Source organism: Somniosus microcephalus, chromosome 13, assembly GCF_052327205.1.
Source record: "Somniosus microcephalus isolate GS21.2 chromosome 13, FLI_Smic_1.0, whole genome shotgun sequence".
Classification (NCBI taxonomy): Eukaryota; Metazoa; Chordata; class Chondrichthyes; order Squaliformes; family Somniosidae; genus Somniosus; species Somniosus microcephalus.
The window spans coordinates 150601443-150629049 of NC_140999.1; the positions used below are offsets into that span (position 1 = coordinate 150601443).

The following is a 27607-nucleotide window of genomic DNA, read 5'->3' on the forward strand; positions in this document are numbered from 1 at the left end:
GAGCCAAGCAAAATAAATGATTAAGTAAATCTATTGAATTTATCTGCATATTTAAACTGGAATTTTACTAATATTTTACAATTTATACACAAATAAATACTTGTATTTAAAAGGCACCTTATCAAGTCCTCAGGACATCCCAAAGTGCTTCACAGCCAAAGGATTACTTTTGAAGTGCAGTTGGTGTTGTATTGAAGGCAAATACAGCAGACAATTGATCCCATAACAGCAAATGAATGAATGACCAGATAATCAATTTTTGTTGGCATTGGCCAAGGGTGGAAAATTCATAGGACAGCAGGAGAACTTCCTGCTCTCCTTTGAATAGTGTCATGGGATCTTTCATGTCACCTGAGGAGAGAGGCATGGTTTAAATCTCATCTGAGAAAAATAAATTATATTGACCTATACAAGTTTTCAATAATAATAGAAAAACTACATGGATATAGTAATGTAGTGGTTATATTACTGGACTCGTAATCCAGAGAATGTGAGTTAAAATCCCACCATGGCAGTTTGAGAATTTAAATTGAGTTTCAAAAATCTGGAAATAAAAAGCTGGTAACAGTAAAAAGAATCACAAGAATAAAATGGGACAGACCACTTGGCTGTGACCTAGGCATCAAATCAGTATACAATGAAGGCACACTCAAGCCAGTCCATCTTGCAAAGTCCTCTTCACTGCCTATACTTTAGTTGTATAGTCTCTGCTGCTGATTCCTCTATATCTCTATTTGGTTCTTATATTTTGGGCAGAAGGCCAAGTGTTAGCATTTGTCAGCAGTAGCATTCTCAACTGAGTCAGAAAGTTTTCGATTCAAGTGTCACGTAATCTAGGCTAACACATCAGCAAATTGAGGGAATGCTACATTGTCAGAAGTGCCGTCTTTGAAATGAGATGTTAAAGCGAGTCCCTGTCTAACTATTCAAGTGAATATAAAAGATTCTATGGCATTATTTAAAGAGCAGAGTAGTTCTTCTGGTGTCCTAACCAAATCCCTTGACTAAAGAAAGAAAGAACTTGCATTGATATAGTGTCTTTCATGATCTCAGGATGTTCCAGAGCGCTTTGCAGCCAATGAAGTACTTTAGGAAATGAAGTCACTGTTGTAAACAGATTAATTGGTCAGTTCTGATGAAGGGTCCACATCTGAAATGTCAATTTGTCTGTTCTCTCCACAGATGCTGGCTGACCTGTTGAGTGTTTCCAAAATTTTCTATTTTTGTTTCAGATTACTGGTCATTTGTCTCTTAGCTGTTTGCAGTGCTTTACTTTGTGCAAATTGCTGTCTCCAAAACAAGTGACTGTACTTCAAAAAGGCAGATTGGGAAACTAGATTAAAAGATATAATAATAGTACATAAGCAATAGCAAACATTTAAAGAAGGATGTACTTGCCATAGAGGGAGTGCAACAAAGGTTCACTAGACTGATTCCTGGAATGGAGTATTGTCCTATGAGGAGAGATTGAGTAGACTTGGCCTATATTCCTTAGAGTTTAGAAGAATGAGAGGTGATCTCATCGAAATATATAAAATTCGTAAGGGGCTTGACAGGGTAGATGCTGGGAGGATGTTTCCCCTGGCTGGAGAATCTAGAACTAGGGGTCAGTATCAGAATAAGGGGTCGGCCATTTAGGACTGAGATGAGGAAAAATTTCTTCACTCAAATTGTTGTGAATCTTTGGAATTCTCTACGAGGGCTGTGGATGCTGAGTTGTTGAGTATATTCAAGACAGAGATCAATAGATTTTTGGATACAAAGGGAACCAAAGGATATGGGGATAGTGCAGGAAGGTGGAGTTGAGGTAGAAGACCTCCTACTGCTCCTATTTCTTATGTTCTTAAAAAAGTAATTTAATGGACTAAACCGTTTTAGGATGTCCTGTGCACTTGAAAGACGCTATATAAATGCATGTTTTTTATATAAAAGGTCATTCCATGAAATACAAGACACAGGGAGACAGAACTAGGAAAAACAATGAGTTAAAACACAAGATGGACACACAGAAAAAATGTACATTGGAAAAAAAACACCAAAAGTTTAGAAAGAAATCAAAGCAACAGAACAGAATAAACCCTGGAGAGAGGAGATGCAGCAAAGTTATGGTGCCACGTTTTGCCAAATCCTACATTACAACAGTGAACTACACTTCAAAAGTACTTCATTGGCTGTAAAGCACTTTGGGACGCCCTGAGGTCGTGAAAGGCGCTATATAAATGCACGTCTTTTTTTCAAATCCAAGACAGTGGTGGGATTATGGCTTTAGTTCTGATATTGTCTTTGTTGCTGCTGAAAGTAGCTGAAAACCGTAACAATTCGTCCACACTGTGAAGCATAGAAGTGACTGACTTTTGAGGTAGAGAGGGTTGGTTGGTGGCCCCTTCACTTTGGCAGCAACTGGCCTGAAGCAGAGGGAGCAGATCAGGACCAAACTCGAAGTGGGGGTGGGCACACAGCTGCGGGTCAGAGGCCGCCGCCTTCTCCTTCCGGTGCGGCTGTGGTCGCCGGGATGGCGGTGAGAAAGGGCTCTGTGAGGCCGTAGGCCGCTGGTAATCTGGGCGAGAAGCGATGGCCATGGACGAGGCGAGTCTGGCGGCGGGGATCGAGGTGTACAAGGCGCAGCTGCAGCAGGTGGAAGTGGCGCTAGGAGCCGAGGCCCAGGCTGAGGCCCAGGCCGACCTGCTCCAGCTGCGGGCCGACCTGCAGCAGCTGATCGCCCTGACCGAGTCCAGCCTCCTGTCGGTCCGCAAGAGCCAGCTGCTGGAGCGGCTGCAGCCAGCGGCCTCGCCGGGGCCCGAGCCTGGCGATGGGGCCCGACTGGACGCGGAATACGCCGCTTTCCAGGCGGCTCTGAGCGGACTCGCGGACGGGGAGGCGCCGGAGCGGGAGCCGGAGGGGAGCGGCGAGGAGCCGGAGCCCGAGGAGGAGATCGGCGGCACCAAGGTGCGGGCTCCCTACCACACCGCCTGGGGGCCGCTGCAGTATCACAACGCCATGATCGTGGGCATGGAGAGCGGCGAGTCCCCGGAGCCCACGGTCCGCGTCCTGTGGATCCACCCGACCCAGCGTGCCATGAAGCCCTGCCCCTTCTACCTCAGTGGGACCTGCCGCTTCCTGGACTCCTGCAGGTAACTGAGGGCTGGCCTGATCTTTAACAGTAGTCAAGGGTTTGATAGGGTAGACATAGAGATGTTTTTACTTATAGTGTTATAACGGCACAGAAGGAGGCCATCCGGCCCATCGAGTCCGTGCCGGCTCTCTGTAAAGCAATCCAGTCAGTCCCTTTCCCCCGCTCTATCCCCCTAAGCCCTGCATATTTATTTCCTTCAAGTGCCTATCCAGTTTCTCCTTGAAAACATTGTGTCTCCACTTCTACCACTTCCGTCGGCAGCGAGTTCCAAGTCCTCACCACTCACTGTAAAAAAGTTTTTCCTCACGTCCCCCCTGTATCTCTTGCCCAAAACCTTAAATCTGTGTCCCCTAGTCCTTGTACCATCAACTAGTGGGAACATCCTTTCCCCGTCTAGCCTATCCAAACCCGTCATAATCTTGTACACCTCTATCAAATCACCCCTCAACCTCCTTTGCTCCAATGAAAACAAATCCAGCTTCTCCAACCTGTCCTTGTAGCTAAGATCCCCCATTCCTGGAACCATTCTGGTAAATCTCCTCTGCACCCTCTCAAGGGCCTTCACATCCTTCCTAAAGTGTCGGGGGAGTCGAAAACTAGGGGCCATAAATATAACATAGTCACTAATAAATCCAATAGGGAATTCAGAAGAGACGTCTTTATATTATAAAAAAAATATAGAGGCATTGGAGAAGGTACAAAAAAAGATTCGCAAGGATGATGCCAGAACTGAGAGGATGTGCTTATCAGGAAAGGCTAGATTGTGGCTCTTTTCTCTAGAAAAGAGAAGGCTGAGGGGGTGACCTGATAGAGGTTTTTAATATTTATAAAAGGGTTTGATACGATAGACATAGAGATGTTGTACTTGTAAGGGAGTCCAAAACTAGGGGCCATAAATATAAGGTAGTCACTAATAAATCCAATAGGGAATCCAAAGAATGTGGAACTTGCTACCACATGGAGTAGTTGAGGCAAATAGCATAGATACATTTAAGGGGAAGCTAGATAAGTACATGAAAGAAAGACTTGCATTTATATAGTGCCTTTCACGACCACCGGACGTCTCAAAGCACTTTGCAGTCAATGAAGTACTTTTTTGAAGTGGAGTCACTGTTGTAATGAGGGAGATAGGAATAGAACAACATGTTGATGGGGTGAGATAAAGAGGGATGGGAGGAGGCTTGTGTGGAGCATGGACCAGTTGGGCCAAATGGCCCGTTTCTGTGCTGTAAATTCTATGTAATAAAGGGTTAAATGGATCTGGTACCTCAAGGGCTGCAGAACTATGAGCACCAAGAAAATGTGAAGAGTATGTGGTTGTAAACCCATTTAGACATGAAATTGTTTCGATTCTTCTAAGAGTGACCATTAAAATAATAAATTCAAAAATTACTGGAAATAAACAACAGGCACATCATCAGCATCTATAAAGAGAGACAGGTTGATGTTTTGTGACAGATTTTACATTTTTTATTGTGGTTGTATCACTTGATGAATGACATGGCAGGCTTGGACTTGATGTGGTTATGTTCCTAGTTGACGGACGATATTAAAAAAAAAAAAAAATGTACAGCCATGGGGGAAAAAAAATCCTACACCTTGCATTCTACTTTGAAGCAGGAAACAAAAGCAGCAATTGGCAGTCCCTGTTGACTTTGAGCACCTTCTGCCAGCTGAACACTCAACAACATTTGGTAATGGTCACGGTGAGATCTTGACTGCCCAGTGTTGCAGGTGAAGGAAGTTAGAGAGAGGAGGGGCTTCTTGGAAGAAAATTTAAAAAAAAATGCAGATTACAAAAATGATTAACTTTTTGGAAGAAGTTGAATGATCTATTTGTTAATTTTATAAAGCAGCATATGTCAGATATTGTAGGTACTGAATTGGATTTTGCTCCAAACATAACTAGGAATGAAAGACTAATGTTTGCTGCAGTATAAAGAATCTAATCTTCATATTAGTACGTAAACATGATCCAGGTTCCCTTTTTTAAAAAAAAATCAAAATTGCATAGTCTTTATTTTCCTGCCAAAAGTTAAGTCCAGAGATGCACCTGCATCACGTCAACATTGCAAATGCAGCAGGTAACATTTGTGCTGATGTCGTGGATGCAATGTGTGCATCTCCAGACCTGTTTTTTGATGATAAAACAATGGGAAATGTGTTTTGTCCCAAATTCAAGAAGATTTTTTTTTTAATTAACAAATTAACATCCAAAAAATCCTGGAACTTATCTGTGGAAATTGGTAAAATCTTATTTTAATCTCTAATAAGGGTACAAATTGTCCTTTATTTATACAAAGGAAGTGATGTGTTCCAATTGGTATTTCTGTGTGACACAGGAAATAATGCAACACAACTGTCTAGACATTGTTTCAAGACAACAATAGCAAACCATTCTTTCAATAAATTCGAGTTATCTCTAAGATTGCTGCTCTCTGCATGGTTGCCTCATCTGCTGCTTCCTACCTTGTCCTAAACCCTCCATCAGCTACTCCCTCACCTTTGCCCCAGTCTCTTATCACTCTGTAGCTTCTCCTCTGTTGCCCCAGCCATTAGGCGACTAACTTCCACTGGAGCCACTTCCTCGTTCCTTTCTCCATCCAACTACCTTGACCAATGCTAACTAACTTGTTAATGGTTCCTTTACAAAGGCATCATTTTCCTTCTCTTCAAAATTGTGATCCTCGCCCTCTCTTCAAAGCATGTTACAAATCCCACTGTCTGTTCAAACTGACTCCTCACCTCTCTTTTCTCTTAAGTAATTTGAATAATTATTGCCACCAAGCTTCTTGTTCACCTCTTCCACAACTCTCTGTTTGTATCCCTTCAGGAAGGCTGCCCCTTATATTCCATAGTACTGAGACTGTCCTGGATAACCTTTGTGATTGCAACTGTGGCATGTTATTGCTGCTTAACTTCTCCCTGGCATTTTACATGGTCAACCACACCATCCTCTTGCACCAATGTGGACTGGGATCAGCTACTTGAAGGAAAATCCACATCGGAGCAATGGGAATCTTTCAGAAAGGAAATTGAGAGAGTACAATGGCAACATGTTCCCGTAAAGGCCAAGGATGGGACCAACAAGCCCAGGGAACCTTGGATGTCAAGGGATATACGAGAATGGATTAGGAACAAAAGGGGGGCTTTTGGCAGATACAAAGGACTAAAGACAGAGGAAGGCCTAGAGGAGTATAAAAAGTGCAGGGGGATACTTAAAAAAGAAATTAGGAGAGCGAGGAGGGGCCATGAAATAACACTGGCGAGCAAAATAAAGGAAAATCCTAAGGCGTTTTATAAGTATATTAAGGGCAAGAGGATAACTAGGGAAAGAGTAGGGCCCATTAGGGACCAAAATGGCAAACTGTGTGTAGAGCCAGAGGATGTAGGTGGGGTTTTAAATGAATTTTTTGTATCTGTGTTCACTATGGAGAAGGACGATGTGGACATAGAAATCGGGCAGGGGGACTGTGATATACTTGAACATATTAGCATCAAGAGGGAGGAGGTACTAGCGGTTTTAGCAGGCTTAAAAGTGGATAAATCCCCAGGCCCAGACGAGATGTATCCTAGGCTACTATGTGAGGCAAAGGAGGAGATTGCAGGGGCTCTGACACAAATTTTCAGAACCTCTCTGGCCACAGGGGATGTGCCAGAGGACTGGAGAACAGCTAATGTAGTACCATTATTCAAGAAGGGTAGTAGGGATAAACCAGGGAATTACAGGCCAGTGAGCCTAACATCAGTGGTAGGGAAATTATTGGAAAAAATTCTGAGGGACAGAATTGGTCTCCACTTGGAGAGGCAGGGATTAATTAGGGATAGCCAGCATGGCTTTGTCAAGGGAAGATCATGTCTGACCAATTTGATTGAATTTTTTGAGGGGGTGACTAGGTGTGTGGATGAGGGTAATGCAGTGGATGTGGTTTACATGGATTTCAGTAAGGCTTTTGATAAAGTCCCACATAGACTGGTCAGGAAGGTAAGAGCCCATGGGATCCAGGCTGCCTTGGCACATTGGATCCAAAACTGGCTGAGTGGCAGAAGGCAGAGGGTGATGGTGGAAGGTTGTTTTTGTGACTGGAAGCCTGTGTCCAGTGGGGTGCCGCAGGGATCGGTGCTGGGTCCCTTGCTGTTTGTGGTCTACATTAATGATTTGGATGTGAATGTAAAAGGTATGATCAGTAAGTTCGCAGATGACACGAAAATTGGTGGGGTGGTAAATAGCGAGGCGGGAAGCCTCTGGCTACAGGACGATATAGATGGGTTGGTCAGATGGGCGGAACAGTGGCAAATGGAATTTAACCCTGAAAAGTGTGAGGTGGTGCATTTTGGACGGACTAACAAGGCAAGGGAATACACAATGAATGGTAAGACCCTAGGAAAGACAGAGGATCAGAGGGACCTTGGTGTGCATGTACATAGATCCCTGAAGGCAGCAGAACAGGTGGATAAGGTGGTTAAAAAGGCATATGGGATTCTTGCCTTCATTAGCCGAGGCATAGAATATAAGAGCAGGGAGGTTATGATGGAACTGTACAAAACGCTGGTAAGGCCACAGCTGGAGTACTGTGTGCAGTTCTGGTCGCCACACTATAGGAAGGATGTGATTGCTTTGGAGAGGGTGCAGAGGAGATTTACCAGGATGTTACCTGGGCTGGAGCACTTCAGCTATGAAGAAAGACTGGACAGGCTGGGGTTGTTTTCCTTGGAGCAGAGAAGGCTGAGGGGGGACCTGATTGAGATATACAAAATTATGAGAGGCATAGGTAGGGTGGATAGAAAGGAACTTTTCCCCTTAGTAGAGGGGTCAATAACAAGGGGCCATAGATTCAAGGTAAGGGGCAGGAGGTTTAGAGGGGATTTGAGGAAAACCTTTTTCACCCAGAGGGTGGCTGGAATCTGGAACTCACTGCCTGAATGGGTGGTAAAGGCAGGAACCCTCACAACATTCAAGAAGCATTTGGATGAGCACTTGAAATGCCATAGCATACAAGGCTACGGACCAAATGCTGGAAAATGGGATTAGATTAGACAGGGCTTGATGGCTGGCGCGGACGCGATGGGCCGAAGGGCCTCTTTCTGTGCTGTATGACTCTATGACACCGCTTCTATGAAATCTACCTGTGTTGGATCGCCCATGTGTGGTTCCACTTGCTCCAATGTAGCCAGGACATCTCCAGTAATAGCTTCTCCTTCCATCTCTGAAATACCCCACAGTTCTTACTTTGGTCCCATTTTTAATGTTTCTGCTTAGCGACATTCATTTTTTTAAATATGCAATGACACACCCTTGATTCCATGACCATCTCCTTACTGCCAGACTATCTGACATTAAGTTGTGGATGAGTCAGAACTCCCTCCAGTTGAGCATTGGGAATACCAAAGTCATTTTATTTGGCTCCTGCCAAAAACACTCTCCTGCCTATATCCTGGCTGCCTATTCAAGCTGAGCTAGCGTGCAGAACCTCACTGTCCTGTTAAATCCTGAACTAAGCTACAAACCCCACACCCAGCCATCATCCCTCACTTTCACCTCTGCAATATCTCCCCACTCTGCTCTTACCTCACTCCCACTACCATTTAAATCCTTGTCCACGGTTTAATTATCTCCGGATTCAACTTCTCTGAAGCCTTTCTTGTTGGCTTCCTGAGTTTCCAAATACACAAACTCCACCTCATCCAAATCCCTGGATTCACATCACAAAACAGGCCATTTAGAGCATCAAATCTGTTTTTCTTGACATGAACCACATAATCTAATCCCACTCTCCTGCTTGCTTCCCATCCCTTTTTAAATATTTTTTTCAAACAATTATACAACTCCGTTTTGAAAGAATTTATGGACTCTGCTTCAACACTGATTTACAGCAGACCATTCCAGTTACCAACCACCCTTTGTGTAAAGAATTTTTTCTAACCTCCCCTTTAATTCTTTTTATATTATATTTGTGCCTACTTGTTGACTATTTGCTTCAACAAAACCTTCATAATCTTGAAGTCTTGAAGACCTCAATCAGGTCACACCTTAACCATATTGGCTTCAGTGAAAAAAACCCTAACTTCTCAAGCCTCTCTTCATAACTGAAACCCGTCAGCCCTAGTAACATGTTACAGAATCTAAGCTACATCTTTTCCATTGCTTTCATATCCTTCCTATAATTGGATGTCCAAAACTGCAGATAGTACTCCAGCTGCAGCCTAATTAAAGTGTTGTATACTTTCAGCATTACCTCTTTGCTTTGTATTCTACGCTTTTAGGTACAAAACCAAGGATTCCATTTGCCTTTTTTAATGGGCTTTTGTGCTACCACCTTTAATTATCTGTGTATTTGGATACCATGATCCCTCTTTTTTTGACTCCAAATCTCAAGTCCCACTTGCTCACCATCCCTGTCCTTGCTGACCTCCATAGGAACCCTGTCCCCCAAAACATTCAAGATGCTCTTACTCTTTTACAACTCCCTCCGTGGTCTCGCCCCCATCTAACTACTGCAATTTTCTCTACCCTGTGTTCTTTGGTCCTCCGATACTGGGCTCTTCTGCCCTCCTCCCCCTGCTGTACCACTGGCAGCAGAGATTTCGGTCCCCGACAGGAACTCTACTCCCTCGCCACCGATTCCATCCGCCTCCCTGGCCAGTTTCTCGGGCGGAACCAAACTTTGGTGCCCTATTTGATCCTGACCTGAGCTTCCGACCGCACATCCTCTCCAACACAAAGAGCCCTACTTCCACATCAGCCATCTCCGCCCTGCCTCCACTTACCTGCTGCTGAAACTCGCATCCATGCTCTTCTGGCTGGGCCTCCCATCTTCACCCATAAACAAGCTCACCCAAAACTCTGCTGCCCGTATCCTAACCCGCACCAAGTCCCGTTCACCCAACTCCCCTCTGCTCGCTGACCTACATTGGCTCCCAGTCCACCAACGACTCTATTTTTAAAATTCTCATCCTCGTCTTCAGATTCATCCATGGCCTTGCCCCTCCTTATCTCTGTAACCTTCTCTAATTCTACAACCCTCCAAGAACTCTGCATTCCTCCAACTCTGGACACTAGCTTCGACAGGGACAACAGGGAGCCGGCTACCAAAGCCTTGCCACCCCCGGAAGACCAGGTGCTCACTCTGTCGGCCTCTGACGTAAGGGGTGTTCTACGCGGAGTGAACACACGAAAGGCTGCTGGACCGGATAGCATCCCTGGACGGGTACTCAAGGAATGTGCTGATCAGCTGGCTGATGTCTTCACCGCCATCTTCAATCTGTCATTGGCCCAGGCAGTAGTCCCTACATGCTTCAAGACCGCTACCATTATTCCTGTGCCAAAACAAACAGCTGTGACGTGCCTGAACGACTATCGACCTGTCGCACTCACACCCATCATAATGAAGTGTTTCGAGAGACTGGTACTGGCTCATATCAAAGCCAGTGTACCCGCCTCTCTTGACCAACACCAGTTTGCCTATCGTGCAAACAGATCAACGGAGGATGCAATCACAACTGCTCTACACTCTGCACTGAATCACTTAGATGGTAAAGAGACCTACATCAGAATGCTGTTCATAGACTACAGCTCACCATTCAACACTATCGCCACCAAACTCCACACTCTTGGCCTGAACACTTCCCTCTGCAACTGGACCCTGGACTTCCTAACAAACAGACCCCAGTCTGTCAAATTAGGTAACCACACCTCCCCCCCCCCCGACCCTGAACACGGGGGCCCCACAAGGATGTGTGCTGAGCCCCCTCCTCTACTCCCTCTTCACCCACGACTGTGTGGCTGTTCATGGTTCCAACACCATCATCAAGTTTGCGGATACCACGGTAGTAGGCCAGATCACCAACAACGATGAGTCAGCCTACAGGGAGGAGGTCCAGCACCTCGTGAAGTGGTGCGCCGATAACAACCTGGCCCTTAACATCAAGAAAACCAAAGAAATCATTGTGGACTTCAGGAAGTCTAAAGGCGGAAGTCACACCCCCATCCACATCCATGGGGCTGTGGTGGAAAGGGTGGACAGCTTTAAGTTCCTCGGAATCCACATCACGGAAGACCTCTCCTGGTCCCTCAGTACCTCCTCTCTGGTGAAGAAGGCCCAGCAGCGCCTATATTTCCTAAGGAGGCTGAAGGGATGTAACCTGTCACCCCTGATCCTCTCTAACTTTTACCGCTGCACAATAGAGAGCATCCTGACGAACTGTATCACAGTATGGTATGGCAGCTGTAGCTACTATGACCGGAAAGCCCTGCAGCGGGTAGCCAAAACTGCCCAACGCATTACCGGCACCCAGCTACCGACCATAGCGCACATATACCAGAAACGCTGTTTACGGAGGTCACTTGACGGTCCATCAGCAAAGACCCTACCCACCCCAGCCACAGACTGTTCGCCCTCCTGCCATCTGGGAGACGCTGCAGATGCATTCGCACCCGTACGACCAGATTTAGGAACAGCTTCTTTCCCAGGGCTGTCATCCTACTGAACTGCACAAATAAACTCTAAAGCCTGCACATCTGCCAATGCACTTTATTATGTTTATGTTGATGTATTACAAGCCAAACGTATGTTGAATGTTTAAATGTCTTAATCTAAATGTACAATCTCGGGAGCCGCAAGCCTACATTTCGTTGTACTGCACTTGTGCACTAACAATGACAATAAAGTTGATTATGATTATGATCCTCCCGCTCCCTTCGCCTCACCATTGGTGGCCGTGCATTCAGCTGTTTAGGCCCCAAGCTCTGGAACTCCCTCCCTAAACCTCGCCACCTGCTCTCTCCTTTAATATGTTCCTTAAATCTCTTTAATCACGCTTTTGGTCACCCATCCTAAAATCATCATCTGCTTGGTGTCTGTTTTTGTCTGATTACATTCCTGTGAAGGGCCTTGGGACGTTTTACTACGTTATAAGTGCTATATAAATGCAACTTGTTGCCTCAGCCCCACTTTCCCTAAACATGTCCTCTTTCTACTTATCTCAATACCTATTAAAGGCCTCTAAAAGCCCATCTTTTGAACCATGCTTTTGGTCATTTTTTCTGCTTGCCATCTGTTTCTTCTGTGTTAAATGCCATGGGACTTTATAAATGAGATTGTTGCAAGTTGTGCAAAATTTAATAGCAACCTTGCTGGTGTTGCATGCAAAATTAATGTATGTAATATTTCGCTTTAGTCATTTTGTCTGCTTATTTTTAAATATTTATTGCAAATGTTCTGAGGGGAAAAACCATGTCAGGCATTGAAAGTGTGTGTACAGGAAACTTTTTTTTATCCGGGACCGACGTGGTGCCGGTTCATCAAAAATTCCGGATAACCGAACGCTATAGTAAAAGATAGGGAGAGCTGAGAGCTCCGTATAAAGCAACAAACCCTGTTGCTTAGCAACAGTTTTAGAACAATGGCCACAAGTTCCAAGTGTCTCTGTAGCTTAGCAACAGCTGCAGCCACACCCTTGCACAGCAACAGATCAGAAGGCAAGTACAATATGAAGTAAAACTTACTTGAAACTACTCCGGAATTTTGCCGGTTAACCGAGATTTCCAGTTATTTAGGTGCCGGTAAATCGAAAGTTTCCTGTATAATGATCCAGTACTTGATTGTGTCCTCGGGCACTTTGCAGGTTTGCTCAGTTCTGAGTTGCTGCAGTACCACTTTGTTACAAGGTGTCCAAAATAAACTGTCATATGTGCACTGGAATCTCTGACGTTTTGTGTAAATAAAGAATATCCTGGTTACTGGGCATGCAGAATTTCAACCCAACTGCTCTGCTCGTCTTTAAGAAAAAGAGTCAACTTTCAAGACATGTGTTTTTTTTTAGCTGAATTACAGTTAACCTTCCATTGGCAATTCCCTTTTCTTCAGAGGTTAAAAATGCATTGTAGGTGAAACTGAGCCATACAGACCAGGAAGGTCATAGTCATAGAGTCATACAGCAGAGAAAGAGGCCCTTCGGCCCATCGTGTCTGCACCGGCCATCAAGCCCTGTCTATTCTAATCCCATTTTCCAGCTTGGTCCGTAGCCTTGTATGCTATGGCGTTTCAAGTGCTCATCTAAATGCTCCTTGAATGTTGTGAGGGTTCCTGCCTCTACCACCCTTTCAGGCAGTGAGTTCCAGATTCCAACCACCCTCTGGTTGAAAAAGTTTTTCCTCAAATCCCCTCTAAACCTCCTGCCCCTTACCTTGAAACTATGCCCCCTGGTTATTGACCCCTCTACTAAGGGGAAAAGTTCCTTTCTATCTACCCTATCTATGCCCCCATAATTTTGTACACCTCAATCAGGTCCCCCTTCAGCCTTTTCTGCTCTAAGGAAAACAACCCCAACCTGTCCAGTCTCTCATCATAGCTGAAGCGCTCCAGCCCAGGTAACATCCTGGTGAATCTCTTCTGCACCCTCTCCAATGCAATCACATCCTTCCTATAGTGTGGTGACCAGAACTGCACACAGTATTCCAGCTGTGACCTAACTAGCATTTTGTACAGCTCCATCATAACCTCCCTGCTCTTGCCTTCATTAGCCGAGGCATAGAATATAAGTATCCCATATGTCTTTTTAACCACCTTATCTACCTGTCCTGCTGCCTTCAGGGATCTATGTACATGCACACCAAGGTCCCTCTGATCCTCTGTCCTTCCTAGGGTCCTACCATTCATTGTGTAGTCCCTTGCCTTGTTAGTCCTCCCAAAATGCATCACCTCACACTTTTCAGGGTTAAATTTCTTTTGCCACTGTTCTGCCCATCTAACCAACCTGTCTATATCGTCCTGTAGCCTGAGGCTTCCTTCTTCGCTATTTACCACTCCACCAATTTTCGTGTCATCTGCGAACTTACTGATCATACCTCCTACATTCATATCTAAATCATTAATGTACACTACAAACAGCAAAGGACCCAGCACCGATCCCTGCGGTACACCACTGGACACAGGCTTCCAATCACAAAAACAACCTTCGACCATCACCCTCTGCCTCCTGCCACTTAGCCAATTTTGGATCCAATATGCCAAATTGCCCTGGATCCCATGGGCTCTTACCTTCTTGACCAGTCTCCCATGTGGGACTTTGTCAAAAGCCTTACTGAAGTCCATGTAGACTACATCAACTGCACTACCCTCATCCACACACCTAGTCACCCCCTCGCAAAATTCATTCAGTCCTGTTTTAACCGCAGTCTGTGCTGGGCAAGTGGCCTTAGACAGGATAACACTAAGGGGTGCTATAGTTGGCCTCTAGATCATTCACGGTTTCCCCTTACTATTCAGTGAGTCATGATGAAAAGTGCATATGTGGATGCTGGTTGCGATGCCCTATACGGTTGACTAGCCTGCCATCACTCACTGTCTAGGCTCACGTGTGAAAAATAGCTATTTGTGTGAGGTACTAGGGGCGCCTGGTGTGTCTGAATGAGAAAAGGAGGGGGGGAAATTGGACTAAAAATGTACGGTGAAAGACTTATGAAAAATATGTATTTTAAAAGAAAGATTACAATGCTGAAAATTGTGTCTGCCTAGATACTCACATGGAGAGGTTGTGGCTGTGTCTGAACTACGGGGGTTTGAAGAACTGGACCTCAGTTCACTTGAGGTGGGGTCATCCTGTTTAGCTAAGTATGAAGATGAGATTTGGTACCCAGCTAAAATCCTCGGTAAGTACAGTACGTCTACATTTCCTGACTGATTAGCGCACTTAATCTTGCACAATTTAAATGCTGTGAAAGTAGAAAAGTACCAATCACGGTTATGTCTTTGTCTTTTCTCCTTTCTTAGTACCTGGTCAAAGTGAAAAAGTGGACTTTAATATATGTCTGGATAAAGCCTTGATTTGTAAAACATTCCAAAAGGCCGCTATTTTATCTGCTAAAAGTCAGAATGAAAGTGACCTCTTGCACGCGGATGTGCTGGAATTTTCACTAGCTATACTGTTTAGCAAAATACCCTTTTTAAAAAAAATCTAAACTTTTAATGATTTCCCACTTCCCACTGACTTTTATCCCTTTTACCAACAGGCATTATTAAACATTTATGTATTTATTGGTGGTGATTATAATTCCTTTTTGTATGCTTTGAATTGGAATTGCCATCTTTCAGTTAAGTTGTGATATCTTTTACCATAAATTGCACTGTACTGTAAATTAAGCTCTTCTGAGTCTGGAACAGAGTAATGGGATCTTTATATTATGGCTGGCTGTAATGTATCTGATCTGTAATTGTATCTGGGTGTAGAAAAATGTTTCTCCTGCTTCCTGTCCTAAATCCCTTGTATCTATATCTCCTTATTCTAGACTTCTCAATCACTGGAATCAGTTTGTTTCTCACTATTGTCTCATCCCATCATATTTTAAACACCTCTATCAAATTACCCCTTAATTTCCTCTGTTTTAATGAAACCAGACACAATTTTTCTAAGTCTTCCTTTGTATTTGTATTTCTTTATACCTGCAGCATCCTGGTGAATCTGTGCTATACCCCTCTATTGCATCAACTTTTCTACAGTGTAGAGTCCAAACCTTCACACAGTACTCCAACTGTGCTCTTACTACGGGTTTATATTGATTCACCGTTACATTATGACTTTGTACCTTTTGCCATAAACTCTGCATTCTATTAGCTTTTTTATGACCTTATCTACCTTATATGGGGTACAACATAAGAGACGGATGGCAAAAAGAACTGAGGGGAGTGTGACGATGTGAATAAAGAGATGCTTGGAGAGTAGAAAGCAAAGGATGGGGATGGGGGAGGTTTCTTGGACTGGAAGTTGTGATTGGTGTTCCATAGAGGTTGCTGTTTTATTACTGCGTATATAAACAATCTGGACTTGGGAATTGAGGTAGGCTTGGGGGTTGGGTTATGGCAAATTGTGACGAGGACTGTGAAAGACTGCAAGAAGACATAGGTTAGCAAGATGGGCAGATAGGTAGTAGATGCAGTTGGAAAAGAAAACAATTTTTTGGGGGAGCGAGATGTTTAATGCTGCACATCTGCCAAAAACCCCAAAGCATACTTTTTCACGTCCATTTTTTCTCCCTCATATAGAAACATAGAAACATGGAAGATAGGAGCAGGAGTAGGTCATTCGGCCCCTCGCGCCTGCTCCACCATTCAATGAGATCATGGCTGATCATCCAAATTCAGTACCCTGTCCCTGCCTTCTCCCCATACCCCTTGATCCCTTTAGCCTTAAGAAATATATCCAACTCCTTCTTGAATATATTTAATGATGAATTGGCCTCAACTGCCTTCTGTGGTAGAGAATTGCACAGGTTCACCACTCTCTGGGTGAAGAAATTCCTCCTCATTTCTGTCCTAAATGGCTTACCCCTTATCTTTAGACTGTGACCCCTGGTCCTGGACTCCCCCTGCCATTGGGAACATCCTTCCTGCATCTAGTCTGTCTAGTCCTGTTAGAATTTTATAAGTTTCAATGGGATCCCCTCTCATTCTTCTAAACTCCAGCGAGTATAAGCCCAATCGACCCAATCTCTCTTCATAAGTCATTCCTGCCATCCCAGGTATCAGTCTGGTGAATCTTCGCTGCACTCCCTCCATGGCAAGAACATCCTTCCTCAGATAAGGCGACCAAAACTGCACACAATACTCAAGGTGTGGTCTCACCAAGGCCCTGTACAACTGCAGCAAGACATCCTTGTTCCTGTACTCGAATCCTCGCTACGAAGGCCAACATACCATTTGCCTAGATTTATGTGCTCAAGTCCCTTTTGAGTGGGACTTGAACCCACAATCTACCTTCTGATGGCAGTCACTCACTGGTACCTCACCCATGTGGCTGTTTTTCATTTGTGAACATGGACACCAACTGTCAGTACAGGTTATTTGACAATATGGAACATTCACATTTGAGTCTCACCCAATGTCCACACATACACACATTTCTTGCAGGATCACTAACCAGACAGCCATCAGGAGTGCGAACTCTGGCCGATTTTTATTTCCACTCCTTGCCAATTGTACGCTGCATTGGCTGAGATTGGCTCACTTAGCGCAGGCCAGGGATTGAATTTGGAGCTGGAATATATGGTTAGGTATCACACTACATGATCAATGTGGTCTTCGGCAATCACCAAAAAATGGACGGAATCTTGGAATGTAATTCCCAAAACATGAGTTCAATGCAGAAACATGTAAAGCAGTACATTTTGAAAGTGAAGATAGAGAAAGTTTTATGAATAAACCTTAAATATTAAGATTTTAAATGGAGTGAAGGGGCAAAGGGACCTCGATGTGCAGATACTCCGGTCATTAAGGGTGGCAGGCAGCATATGGAAATAAAGCCATAAAAATGGAATCTTTGATTTTTTATCTAGAAGGATACAATACAAGAACAAGGAGACAATGTTGAATTATAAACAAATGCAGTTAGACTGCATTTGAAGTGGTTAGTGCACTTTTAGGCCTCCCATTGCAGAAAGGATATAAAAGTAATGGGAAAGGTACAGTATGGATTCACCTAAGTTTTTGCTAGGACTGAAGAGGGACCTGAAATGTACAGGCTTTTTTCAGTAGAGCCGAGAAGGTAAGGGGTGGCCTGATGGAGGCTTTCAAGTTTATGAAGGGTTATGACTAGATAAATAGTGACCTCGGAACATCCCAAAGCACTTGACAGCCAATTAAGTACTTTTGAAGTGTAATGTAAGAAATGTGGCAGCCAATTTGCACACAACAAGGACCCACAAACAGCAATGTGATAATGACCAGCTAATCTGTTTTATCGATGTCAGTTAAGGGATGAATATTGGCCAGGTCACCGGGACAAACACCCCAGCTCTTCTTGGAAATAGTGCCATGGGAACTTGTACATCAACAGAGAGGGCAGACAGGGCCTCGGTTTAATGTCTCATCTAAAAGATGGCATCTCCGACAGTGCTGCACTCCCTGAGTACTGTACTAGAGTGTCAGCCTAGATTTTATGCTCAAGTCTCTGGAGTGGGACTTGAACTTCTGACTCAGAGGTGCGAGTGCTACCACTGAGCCACAGCTAGCACCTAAAAGATGGGGAGTGAGCAGGAAAGTGAGATTAGACTATGTGGGTCATGTGAAGAAAAAAACAGCATAGCTTTGATGGGCCAAATTGCTTGTTACTGCGCTGTTACATTCTGTGATTCTAGTTCCAAGTGACCCAGCGTTGTAGGTAATGATGTGAGGCCTCACAGGATACTGCGTTTGTTTAGATTCCGAGGAATTGTCCGTTTAAAATGTAAATTGTTCTGCTGCATTAGTTATGACTTTTACAGTGTTTAGCAAGTAAAATGTCCCTTTCTGGCCCTACACTTCCATCAATTAGGCCAGCATTATTCTGTTTTATGGCAGTGAGTGGGGGACTCTCGAGCAGTGTGGCTATCCGAGCACATAATGTTTTACGCTGCGGTAAAATATATTAAATTGTAAAGTGGATTATAAAATGGATATCTTAGAATACCTTAAGTTCTGGTCGTTGTTTTAAGTGAGTTGAATTTATAGCATTTTTTGAAAACTTGCATAGGACCTGTTCACAAACCTTCCTCTACTACCAAAATTTATGGTTGTGCTTTTATGTCAACATTTACAGTGCAATTTTGGTAGATCAACTTTTCACTATTTAGTTGTAGGCTCTGGTCACTAGGTGGTGCTCTGGAGCCAGTTTCTGAACTCAGCCATCTTTTCTTTTTTAAATTTTTCAATTTTCAGACATTGGGTGAAGGTAAGTTTGAAATTTGTAACTTTTTGAATACAAATAATTTTTAATTATAAATATGAAAAGTACATCTTCATTCCCACTTACATCTCCGCTGTTTCTTTTTCTTGTTGGCTGTTTTTTTTTCTCAAGGCCTTTTGTTTTTTTTTGGAACCCCCCTCTATAGAAAATTTAAAAAGTAGCCGCTTCCCCACCCCTCCACTCCGCGAGATGAGACTGTGGCCCCATTTCCAGTTTTACAAAACAGCTGCTCTTCAATCCTAGACTATGGCAGCACTGCCAGCTGTAAAGAATATTAAAATATGGGTAGCTGCTCTGCCCACTTTTACTGCTGGTCTTCTGGCTTTGTGTAAATTAATTTAAAAAAATGTGGCCTGACAGAGATTGAGTGAGAGATAAGAGAGTGTGAGGGGGGTTGCGGGGGGGGGGCGGTGAAAGATGGAGCCAGGTCACCAAGATCAGGTGAGGAGAGTATTCACTATGAGTAACTCGAAGTGCAAAGTACTAGTAATCTTAGAAGAGTTCATATTTATGAAACCTGGCTAATACATGGAAATGGCTTGTGTTTTTCAGACATTGACGATGGTTATTTTACAGTAAAATTTGATTCCTTGCTTCAGAAGGAGATTGTAGTGGAGGGGGATGGAATTATGCCAGTTCCTCGCACTGATGAGTCTTCCTCATCATCTAGCTCTGAGGACGAGGGGCAGCTTGGTTATGCAAAAGGTAAGCACTATAAAAGGCTACAGCTGTTGTTTTCGTTTGCACTTTAAAACTGACTAGATTTGCTATGTAACAATTTCTTCACGAGAGAAGTAGGTATTTTAGTTGGAGAATATTGCCAATAAAACAATTATGTTACAGATATAACCTAATAAAATTATAAGAAATGATATTTGGTGAGATACTGTAAAATATTTGATTGCTTAGAACATTATCAAATCGTAATTCTGTGGCCTCAGTCCTAGTATAAAATAACGTCTGGGAATATTTGCTTAGGTCCTATTGCTGACCAGAGTAGGGCATGTGGTCTTGAGCTTCAGACAAAGGTAATCTCTAGTGCTCAAGGCTGATATATTCTCCATTTATTTATTTAGCCACCACTCCTTGATGAATGCATTTGAGCTCTACTTGTTTTTTCCCTTCCCTTTCATACTGAAATTGGGAACTCTCGGATGTGGGAAACTGGGCATGAACTTCGTTCTTACTATTATATACGTGTGCACTATGCCAACAGACTGCTATATCAATACATTTTTGTTTATCAAGCACTCATTTGAGCAAACCAAGCCTTCTACATTTAACAAAATATTTATCTATAGTTAAGTGACTAAGTTGGCATGTGAGTTATGATATTGGCCATCTACTTTCAAAAAGTCACATTGTGTGGATCCTCTAGATCAGCGGTTCCCAACCTGTGGTCCGCAAGGGTACTGCAGGTGGTCCGTGAAAAAAAAATTATGATAATGTAATAATATAATCACGTGTACCGCGTATGTATCATATTCGATACACGTTGTGGCCCGCAAAAGCTTTTGATGACGATGTAGTGGTCCGCATAAAGGAAAAGGTTGGGAACCACTGCTCTAGATCCAATATATATTATAGCAACTAGGGTGAAATGTGAAGTCTTTGCTAATGGCACATTGTTCATTTTGTGTTCAATATTGTTAAATGTTTGTGAATGGAACTCTTGACTATAAATAATTTCATTGATTAATGGAACTAGCCAGCACAGGTGTGATATAACAATACAGATACCCTGAGCCAGTCCTGAAGATACTGAGAGGTGCAACCTATTGTAATTATGTACTAAAATGTATCTCAGGAAGTTAACTAGGAAATTCATTTATATTCACTGAATGAGGTTGACCTGTGAACATTCAGTATGAAGAGATACTGGGGTAGATTCTCGTGTTCGCCACCTGGGCGGTAATATGGCGGAGCAGATCGTCTGCCCTGTATAGAACCTATAGGTTTTCATTGAAATCGCTTAAATGAAAATCATAGACCAGTTGGGCCGAATGGCCTGTTTCTGTTCTGTAGGTTCTATGTAATGTAAATAAAACAGGTTCTATAAGGGACACGTGATCCCTCGGCCAGATCATCGTCCAGGCAGTGAACACAAGAATCAACTCCACCGAATCAATATTTAGCAAAGACATTCTCTAACTTGTCATTTAATCTATTCAAATATTGAATTATTTTGGTAAATTGATTTTCATCATCTGATTCTCAAATACTTTCTATGAATTGGTATACAGTCTGTGTAACTTTGGTTAAAATTTATACAAAATAAAGTTTGCCCTAAATATAACCAATATGGTGGATTTCAAGAATAGCCTTCATCCTTGTCTCCCCAACATATTGATTTTAAAATCCTTGTCTTGAAATCCCTCCAGAGCCTTGACCCCACCACCTCCGCAAACTTCTACAGCCTAACATCCCAGCACCCATTTTCTGTTTTTGCTATTCTGGTCTATTATGCTTCACTTCCCTTCCCACTGTCTGTTACAGCACTTTCAGGCACCATGTCCCAGCACTCAAGAGCTCGCTTCCTAAATTTTATCTTCAGAAGCCTAGTCAAAACATACCACTTTGGCTATGCTTTCAGTCACCTCCCCTAACTTTTTCCCGCTTCCTGCTTGATGCCCACACTTCCTCCTGTAAAACACCTTAGGACATTTTGCTATGTATATAAATGTAAGTGTTTTGATCAAACATCTTGAAGACATAAACTGAATTTAAAAAATCAAAATGGCGTTCTGTATTTATGTTACTTTTTCACCTTCCATTAACTTGTTTTATAGTTTTGGATGCCAAATCTGTGGAGATAGAAGATTGGACTCCAGCTTGCAGCTCTTCATTTGCTGGTTGGGAAGCTCACACTCGGGGCATGGGATCCAAACTAATGGTTAAAATGGGTTACGAATTTGGAAAAGGTAAGACTGCAAGAACTTGCCATGCTGTATTACTGTCCAAGTGTCACCTTCTGGTAGAGAATTACCATGTGTTTAATGCCTTTGTTGAGATCCAAAAATAACACTGACTGCAGCTTAAGCAGTTGTTTCCTATTATGCACAATAACCAAATTAAATTATTCTGCTTTATGTATTAAATGTAATGTCAGCTATGTAATATTGCACCAATTTAATGGATATATTGACATGCAACAGATGGTGCTATATAAATTCAGGAAAGGTAAAGGAGAGTTTCTTTTAACAGCTATGTTTGTGTTCATTTTTGGGGAGATGAGAGACAGGTTTTTAGTTGTCTCACAGGCAGTATGCAGCTTCCCAAATTGAACTACATACTGTTTTCTGTATCTCTATCCTTTACTTTCCATATAGGTGTAGTCTTGAGAACAAATAATGCAATACTAATAAAGAAGACGATGTGCTTTTTTTTTTAAAGCAAAAAATGATTTGTTTACTTTTATTAAATTTACATTCTTAATTGACTTCATTTGAAAGAGAATGACTTGTAACTGATTGGGGAAGTTTCTTTTAGGTTTGGGGAGGAATGCTGAAGGTCGAGTGGAGCCTGTACAAGCAGTGGTTTTACCACCAGGGAAATCCCTAGATCAATGTGCTGAAATCCTGCAAAAGAAGCGAGAAGGGAAACTCGGCCACCTCCACAAAAAGAAGCACAAGAGGAAAGGCGAAGGAGGCTCACGTGTTGTTAAAGAGAGAAAACCTCGCCAGACTGTGTTTGACTTTTTAAATGACAAACTTCAAAGTACTGGACAGACTAGCAGTTCATCAGTTCAAACTGGATCCCCTATGGGAGAGAAAAACAGCAAAGAACGTTACAGGGGCAATAAAAGCATGAAGAAAACTCTAAATATCCAGCTTTTTCAGATAATGGAAAAAATTCAGCATACTGAAAAGGACATTGCAAAAATTATGGAGGCGCTTGCAAGAAATGTTGGAAGGTACTTTATCTACTGCTCTGTTTATAATTTGGAGCTTAATCAATTCAGTTTGGTGGGGCAGATTCTATTGCAGTTATTACATTGCATTGTTTATGGTTGTACAGTAGATGGTTACTGTATGACCCATTTGAAAGTGACTATGCAGCTCAACATTGGAAGGATTAAAGGCATCCTGTTTGGTTCCCATCGGAAAATCCACACTTAAACCCCCATATTCCATCCTTTTTTCAGCTGCTCAATATGTAACCTGGGGGGAACTAGGGAGTCATTTTCACCTTCATCGCCTGGACAATAATCTGGCAAGAGTGGTTCATCCATTGTAAAACCCACCTGCTTTTCTTCCATTAAAATCAATGAAATGAAAATTGGGCGGTTCCATAATGAGGTGAAGGTGAAAATTACCCCCTCGTATCCTGTTTCATTCTTAACTGAGCTTCAAATCACACATTTGGCCCAAGACTTCCTGCTTCAAGCTCCTGTTGCATGCCCATCTCTATCTCTACCTCACTCAGACTGCCATTGAGATCTTCAGCCATGTCTTCATTGCCTCTAGGCTCAACTTTTCCAACACCCTCTTCACTAACCTCCCCAATTCCACTGTTCACCCTGCTCGCCGATCAGTCCCATCTACACTGACCTCTGTTGGCTTTCCATTCCCCAGTGTACTGATTCTCAAATCCACCTCTAGTCTTGCAAACCAGCTCGCAGCCTGCACTGCTCCAACTTGGATTCACTGCAGTTCTTCCCCCCCCCCCTCCCCTCCCACCCCCTCCCCTCCCACCCCCTCCCCTCCCCTCCCACCCCCACACACACCCACAACCCTGCCCATTGATAGCACAGTCATCATGCCCTTGCCACTTGCAGTTCCCTTTCCAAACTCCTCCATCTTGCAACATCTCCTCAACTCTCAAAAGCCTCCTTAAAACCTCCTTCTTTTACCTTGCATTCAATCATATGCCGAACTGTTCTCTCCTCCTTCTCTGTGTGCAACTCCCCCTGTCCTCTGTGAAACTCCATTTTGCTACTTAAGGGAACGATATGAGTGCAAGTTGCATCTTTTTATATGCTGGTCATTTCTTAATACACATATAAGACAGAATCATTTAGTTTATTGTTGGGATTTGTAGGTGGTCTCTACAAAGACTTTTTAAAATTACTGCAGATAAATATTTTTAAAGGGAGGGGGGAAAAGGTTTGATTTATCCGGTGTGGAGTCCTAAAGTGTCCATTGGTGGACTTGGAAAGTAAAGTAATATTCAGTGCTCTGCAGAGTAGGGGCTAAGATTGAACTCTTCAGTGAGAAATATCAATGGGTATGTCTCCACAACATCACTTGATAATCTAGGTTTCAGTTTTCTTTACTGGTTTATTACAGAGACAAAGCAGTAACTTCCCATCTAGAAGAGAAGTTGTCTAATGCAAAGAAGCAATTGTCCTATCTGAAGACTCAGGAATCTGGGGCCCAGCAAGAACAAAAGAAAGCAGACACACACAAGAAGATGACCAAATTCTGATTTGAATTCATTCATTGCTCTTTGTCCTTGTTTTGAAATGTACCAATTTGCACAGCATTTTTTTCTGTAAGATACATCCAATGGAATGAAGATAATCTGGTTCTGTTAGTTTGTGTTATTTGGTATGTCTTTTTGAATGTTTGCATTTCAGTGCAGAGAACTATGAAAGTCATTTGTGTTGTTAGATGAGGCTTGGTGCACAGTACCCAGACGTGACCACAATTGCTTTAGCAACTTTTTAAAAACTGCGAACAGTAACATTGTTGATGTCAGTGTTGTAAATTGTATACCGTTAGTTATATAAAACTGTTTCCTCCAATGGCTTTTCTTCAATACTTAAAAGGAACGACTCTGTTAAACTCAAGCCAGCTTTGAATTATTCTGACACTACTCAGGGTACAACAGACTGCCATGCAAAATTTTCCTTTCTGAGATGGGAGTTTTTCTGCCACCACATGTTGACTTGCCTGAAAAATCACTTGCACTGACCTGTCAAATATCACATCAATCAAACAACGAAGAGGGTTGTGAATCTTTGGAATTCTCTACCCCAAATGGCTGTGGATGCTGAATCGTTAAGTATATTCAAGGCTGAGATAGATAGATTTTTGGACTGTAGGGGACTCGGGATATGGGGATCAGGCGAGAAAGCGGAGTTGAGGTCGAAGATCAGCCATGATATTGAATGGCGGAGTAGGCTCGAGGGCCGTATGGCCTACTACTAATTCTTATATTGGCATTGGGATTCAAACCCAGGTATTCAACACTTTGCCATGTGAGTTACAAGACTCCTGCCGCACTCCCACTTAATGCATAAGAATATATTCTGATGGAACTCTGCAGCTGTTTTATATCTCAAAATAGATCTTGTTTAATCCTGCGATTGTTTAATAAAGCACTCAATTTGTTGCGAACCTGAAGGATCATCCGCAGATGGTAGAGCAGAGAGGGGCCCAGAGTTAAAAGAATTGAGGGTGTGAGTTGGAGGATGTTGTAGAGGTAGAGGCGAGACAAGGTCGTGGAGAAATTTGTTCACGAGGATTTTGAAATAATGGTGTTGGGAAACAACGGTGGAGGTGGGCACATACGGGGCAATAGATGAGTGGGGCTTGCTTTGGGCAATGGTGTTTACACAGGAGGGGGCTGGCAAGGAGATTGAGAAATCATGCCTGAAGATGACATTGGTATGAATTAACACTTTAGTGCCATTGGAGGTGATGTATGGATGGAACTGGGCGATGATACACAGAATTATCTTCTGCTGAACAGGATTTGGTGCTTAAAATTCTGACCAGACTTCAAGGAATGGATGGAGAATAAATTCAGAAACCTTAAGATATTTAGACAGAAATGGCTGATGTCAATGAAGTGAGAAGCCAAACAATTGAAAAAGACATTTAGGAAGAAAAACAATAGAGAAAGCAAAGATTTTGCTGGTGCCCATTTCACCTGAAGTTTGCTACTATCCTTCTCATTGTTTGCTACAGTTACAAGGTTTATACCAAACTCCAGGTCATTAATATATATCTAGCTGTGGCCCTAATACTGACCCCTAGGGGGCACCACTTGTATTTCCTTCCAGTCTGGTAAACAACTGTTTTCCACTATGCTTTCTGTCTCTTTGTCAATTTCATATTCATGCTGCCATTCCCTTTAATCCTGTGAGCTTGAATTTTGCTAACAAGTCTATTATGTGGCACTTAGGAAATCCAGCACAATGGCAGTGAACACAAAGAAAAACTGCTAATGCTGCAAATCTGAATTAAAAGCAGAAAATGCTTGAAATACACAGCAGATCCATCAGCATCTTTTTATTATAGGATCCCATAGTGGCATTGCTAACTTTTACTTAACTCAAAACAGCAACCTATCTTTTCCCTTTTCAGATGCTGACAGACCTACTGTGCTGTGCATTCTTTGCAATGCTTACTTACCTTGCATGAAGAAGCAGATCATGCTATAACTGTCTCTCACCTAAACCAAGAATCTGCAATATCCCAATTTACCTGGATACATGACTAGCTAAATGGTTAGGGGCCCCCTGAAACTGCTGCATTACCCCCGCCACCCCCCCCCCCCCCCCCCCCCAAACCTGGCAAAACAAATTGATAGTCAAACATTTTTGCTGAAAGGAAAAAAAAACTTGCCTTTATATAGCGCCTTTCACAACCTCATAACATCCCAAGCCCCTGTTGTAGGAAATGCAGCGGCCAATTTGCATACAGCAAGGTCCCAGAAGCAACAATGAGATAATGTCCAGATCATCTGGTTTTTTTAGGTGTTAGCTGAGAGATAAATATTGCCAGGACAGAAGGACAACACACCTGCTCTGAATAGTGCCGTGGGATGTTTTACGTCCAGTTGAGAAGGCAGACGGGGTACTCTATTTTAGCATCTCATTAGAAAGACGGCCTCTCTGACAGTGCAACATTCCCTCAGTACTGCACTGAGGAGTCAGCTTGGATTACGTGTTCAAGTCTCCAGAGTGGGGCTTGAATTTATGATTTTCTGACACAGAGGCGAGAATGCTGCCAACTGAGCTACGGCTGACACAAAACACAATGGGCCTGAATTTGCAGTCGGATGCCTTCGAACGGCAAAAAATCTACCCGTCTACCTGATGGTCCTCGATCCACGGAGACTCGCGCTCCTGGGCCTCTATGCGTAGAGGCCCACGTAGCCCAAGGGGGCAGGCGGTTCGCAAGCGTCCTGGGGTCACGTGGGTTGGCCCAACCAATGAAAGAAGGGGGATCCCCATTCATGCTTATGGGGATCACATAAAAAACACGTACACATACCAAATAAATAAAAAAAATTACATTTAAAATTAATTAAAATGCCATTCAATTAAACATTTAAAACAAAAACTTAATTTTTTGAAAAATAAATTTAAATGTTTTAAAGCGGCTAAAAATAACATTTTACATGTGTTTTAATGTTTAAATAATTGAAAAAAATATTTTTATATTCATTTAAACTCTTATGCTGGTAAATAAGGCCTTGTGCCTGCTTTTACCAGGCGTAAGAATTTCACGGGCATTCGCTGGGCAGTAGTTGGGCAAATAGCCCAACTCTCCACCTGCGGATGCCCATTTCCCGGGGATGGCTTTCTTGACAGATCGCAAGTTCTAGGTTTTCGCGCATGCGTTTTGCGCGAAAATCCAGGCCAATGTAAAATGCAGGAAGCTGCTGTAGTTCCTTGCATTTCAACGAGCAGCAAACATCACAATATTATCTGCTGATTTGACCAAAGCTGAAACTTACTACTATTTGTTCTTGATTTGTACTCACTGTAGGCAAAATGATTAAACAAAAAATTCTGCTGGAATC

At 42.9% G+C, this 27607-nt stretch overlaps 1 protein-coding gene across 2 annotated transcripts; it reads left to right on the plus strand.

The window, feature by feature from the left end:
• Nucleotides 1-2245: 2245 nt before the first annotated feature.
• Nucleotides 2246-24596, plus strand: zgpat (zinc finger, CCCH-type with G patch domain). Of its 2 annotated transcripts, none has more exons than XM_086005354.1 (6): nucleotides 2246-3131; nucleotides 14650-14783; nucleotides 19403-19555; nucleotides 21640-21771; nucleotides 22340-22763; nucleotides 24116-24261. In XM_086005354.1, exons 1-6 carry the CDS (start codon nucleotides 2572-2574, stop codon nucleotides 24150-24152), a joined length of 1440 nt encoding a protein of 479 aa, XP_085861480.1. In that variant the 5' UTR covers nucleotides 2246-2571; the 3' UTR covers nucleotides 24153-24261. The 2 variants fall into 2 exon arrangements, with proteins under 2 accessions (XP_085861480.1, XP_085861479.1); XM_086005353.1 differs by having other exon boundaries at nucleotides 2249-3131; nucleotides 24139-24596.
• The last annotated feature ends 3011 nt before the right edge of the window (nucleotides 24597-27607 follow it).

Bases quoted from the DNA above. Each gene is read 5' to 3' on its own strand.
- zgpat (XM_086005353.1), top strand. From the start codon at position 2,572: ATGGCCATGGACGAGGCGAGTCTGGCGGCGGGGATCGAGGTGTACAAG. The intron at 19,556-21,639 runs GTAAGCACTATA...CTTGTTTTATAG, and splicing joins GCAGCTTGGTTATGCAAAAG to TTTTGGATGCCAAATCTGTG. The intron at 21,772-22,339 runs GTAAGACTGCAA...AGTTTCTTTTAG, and splicing joins GGGTTACGAATTTGGAAAAG to GTTTGGGGAGGAATGCTGAA.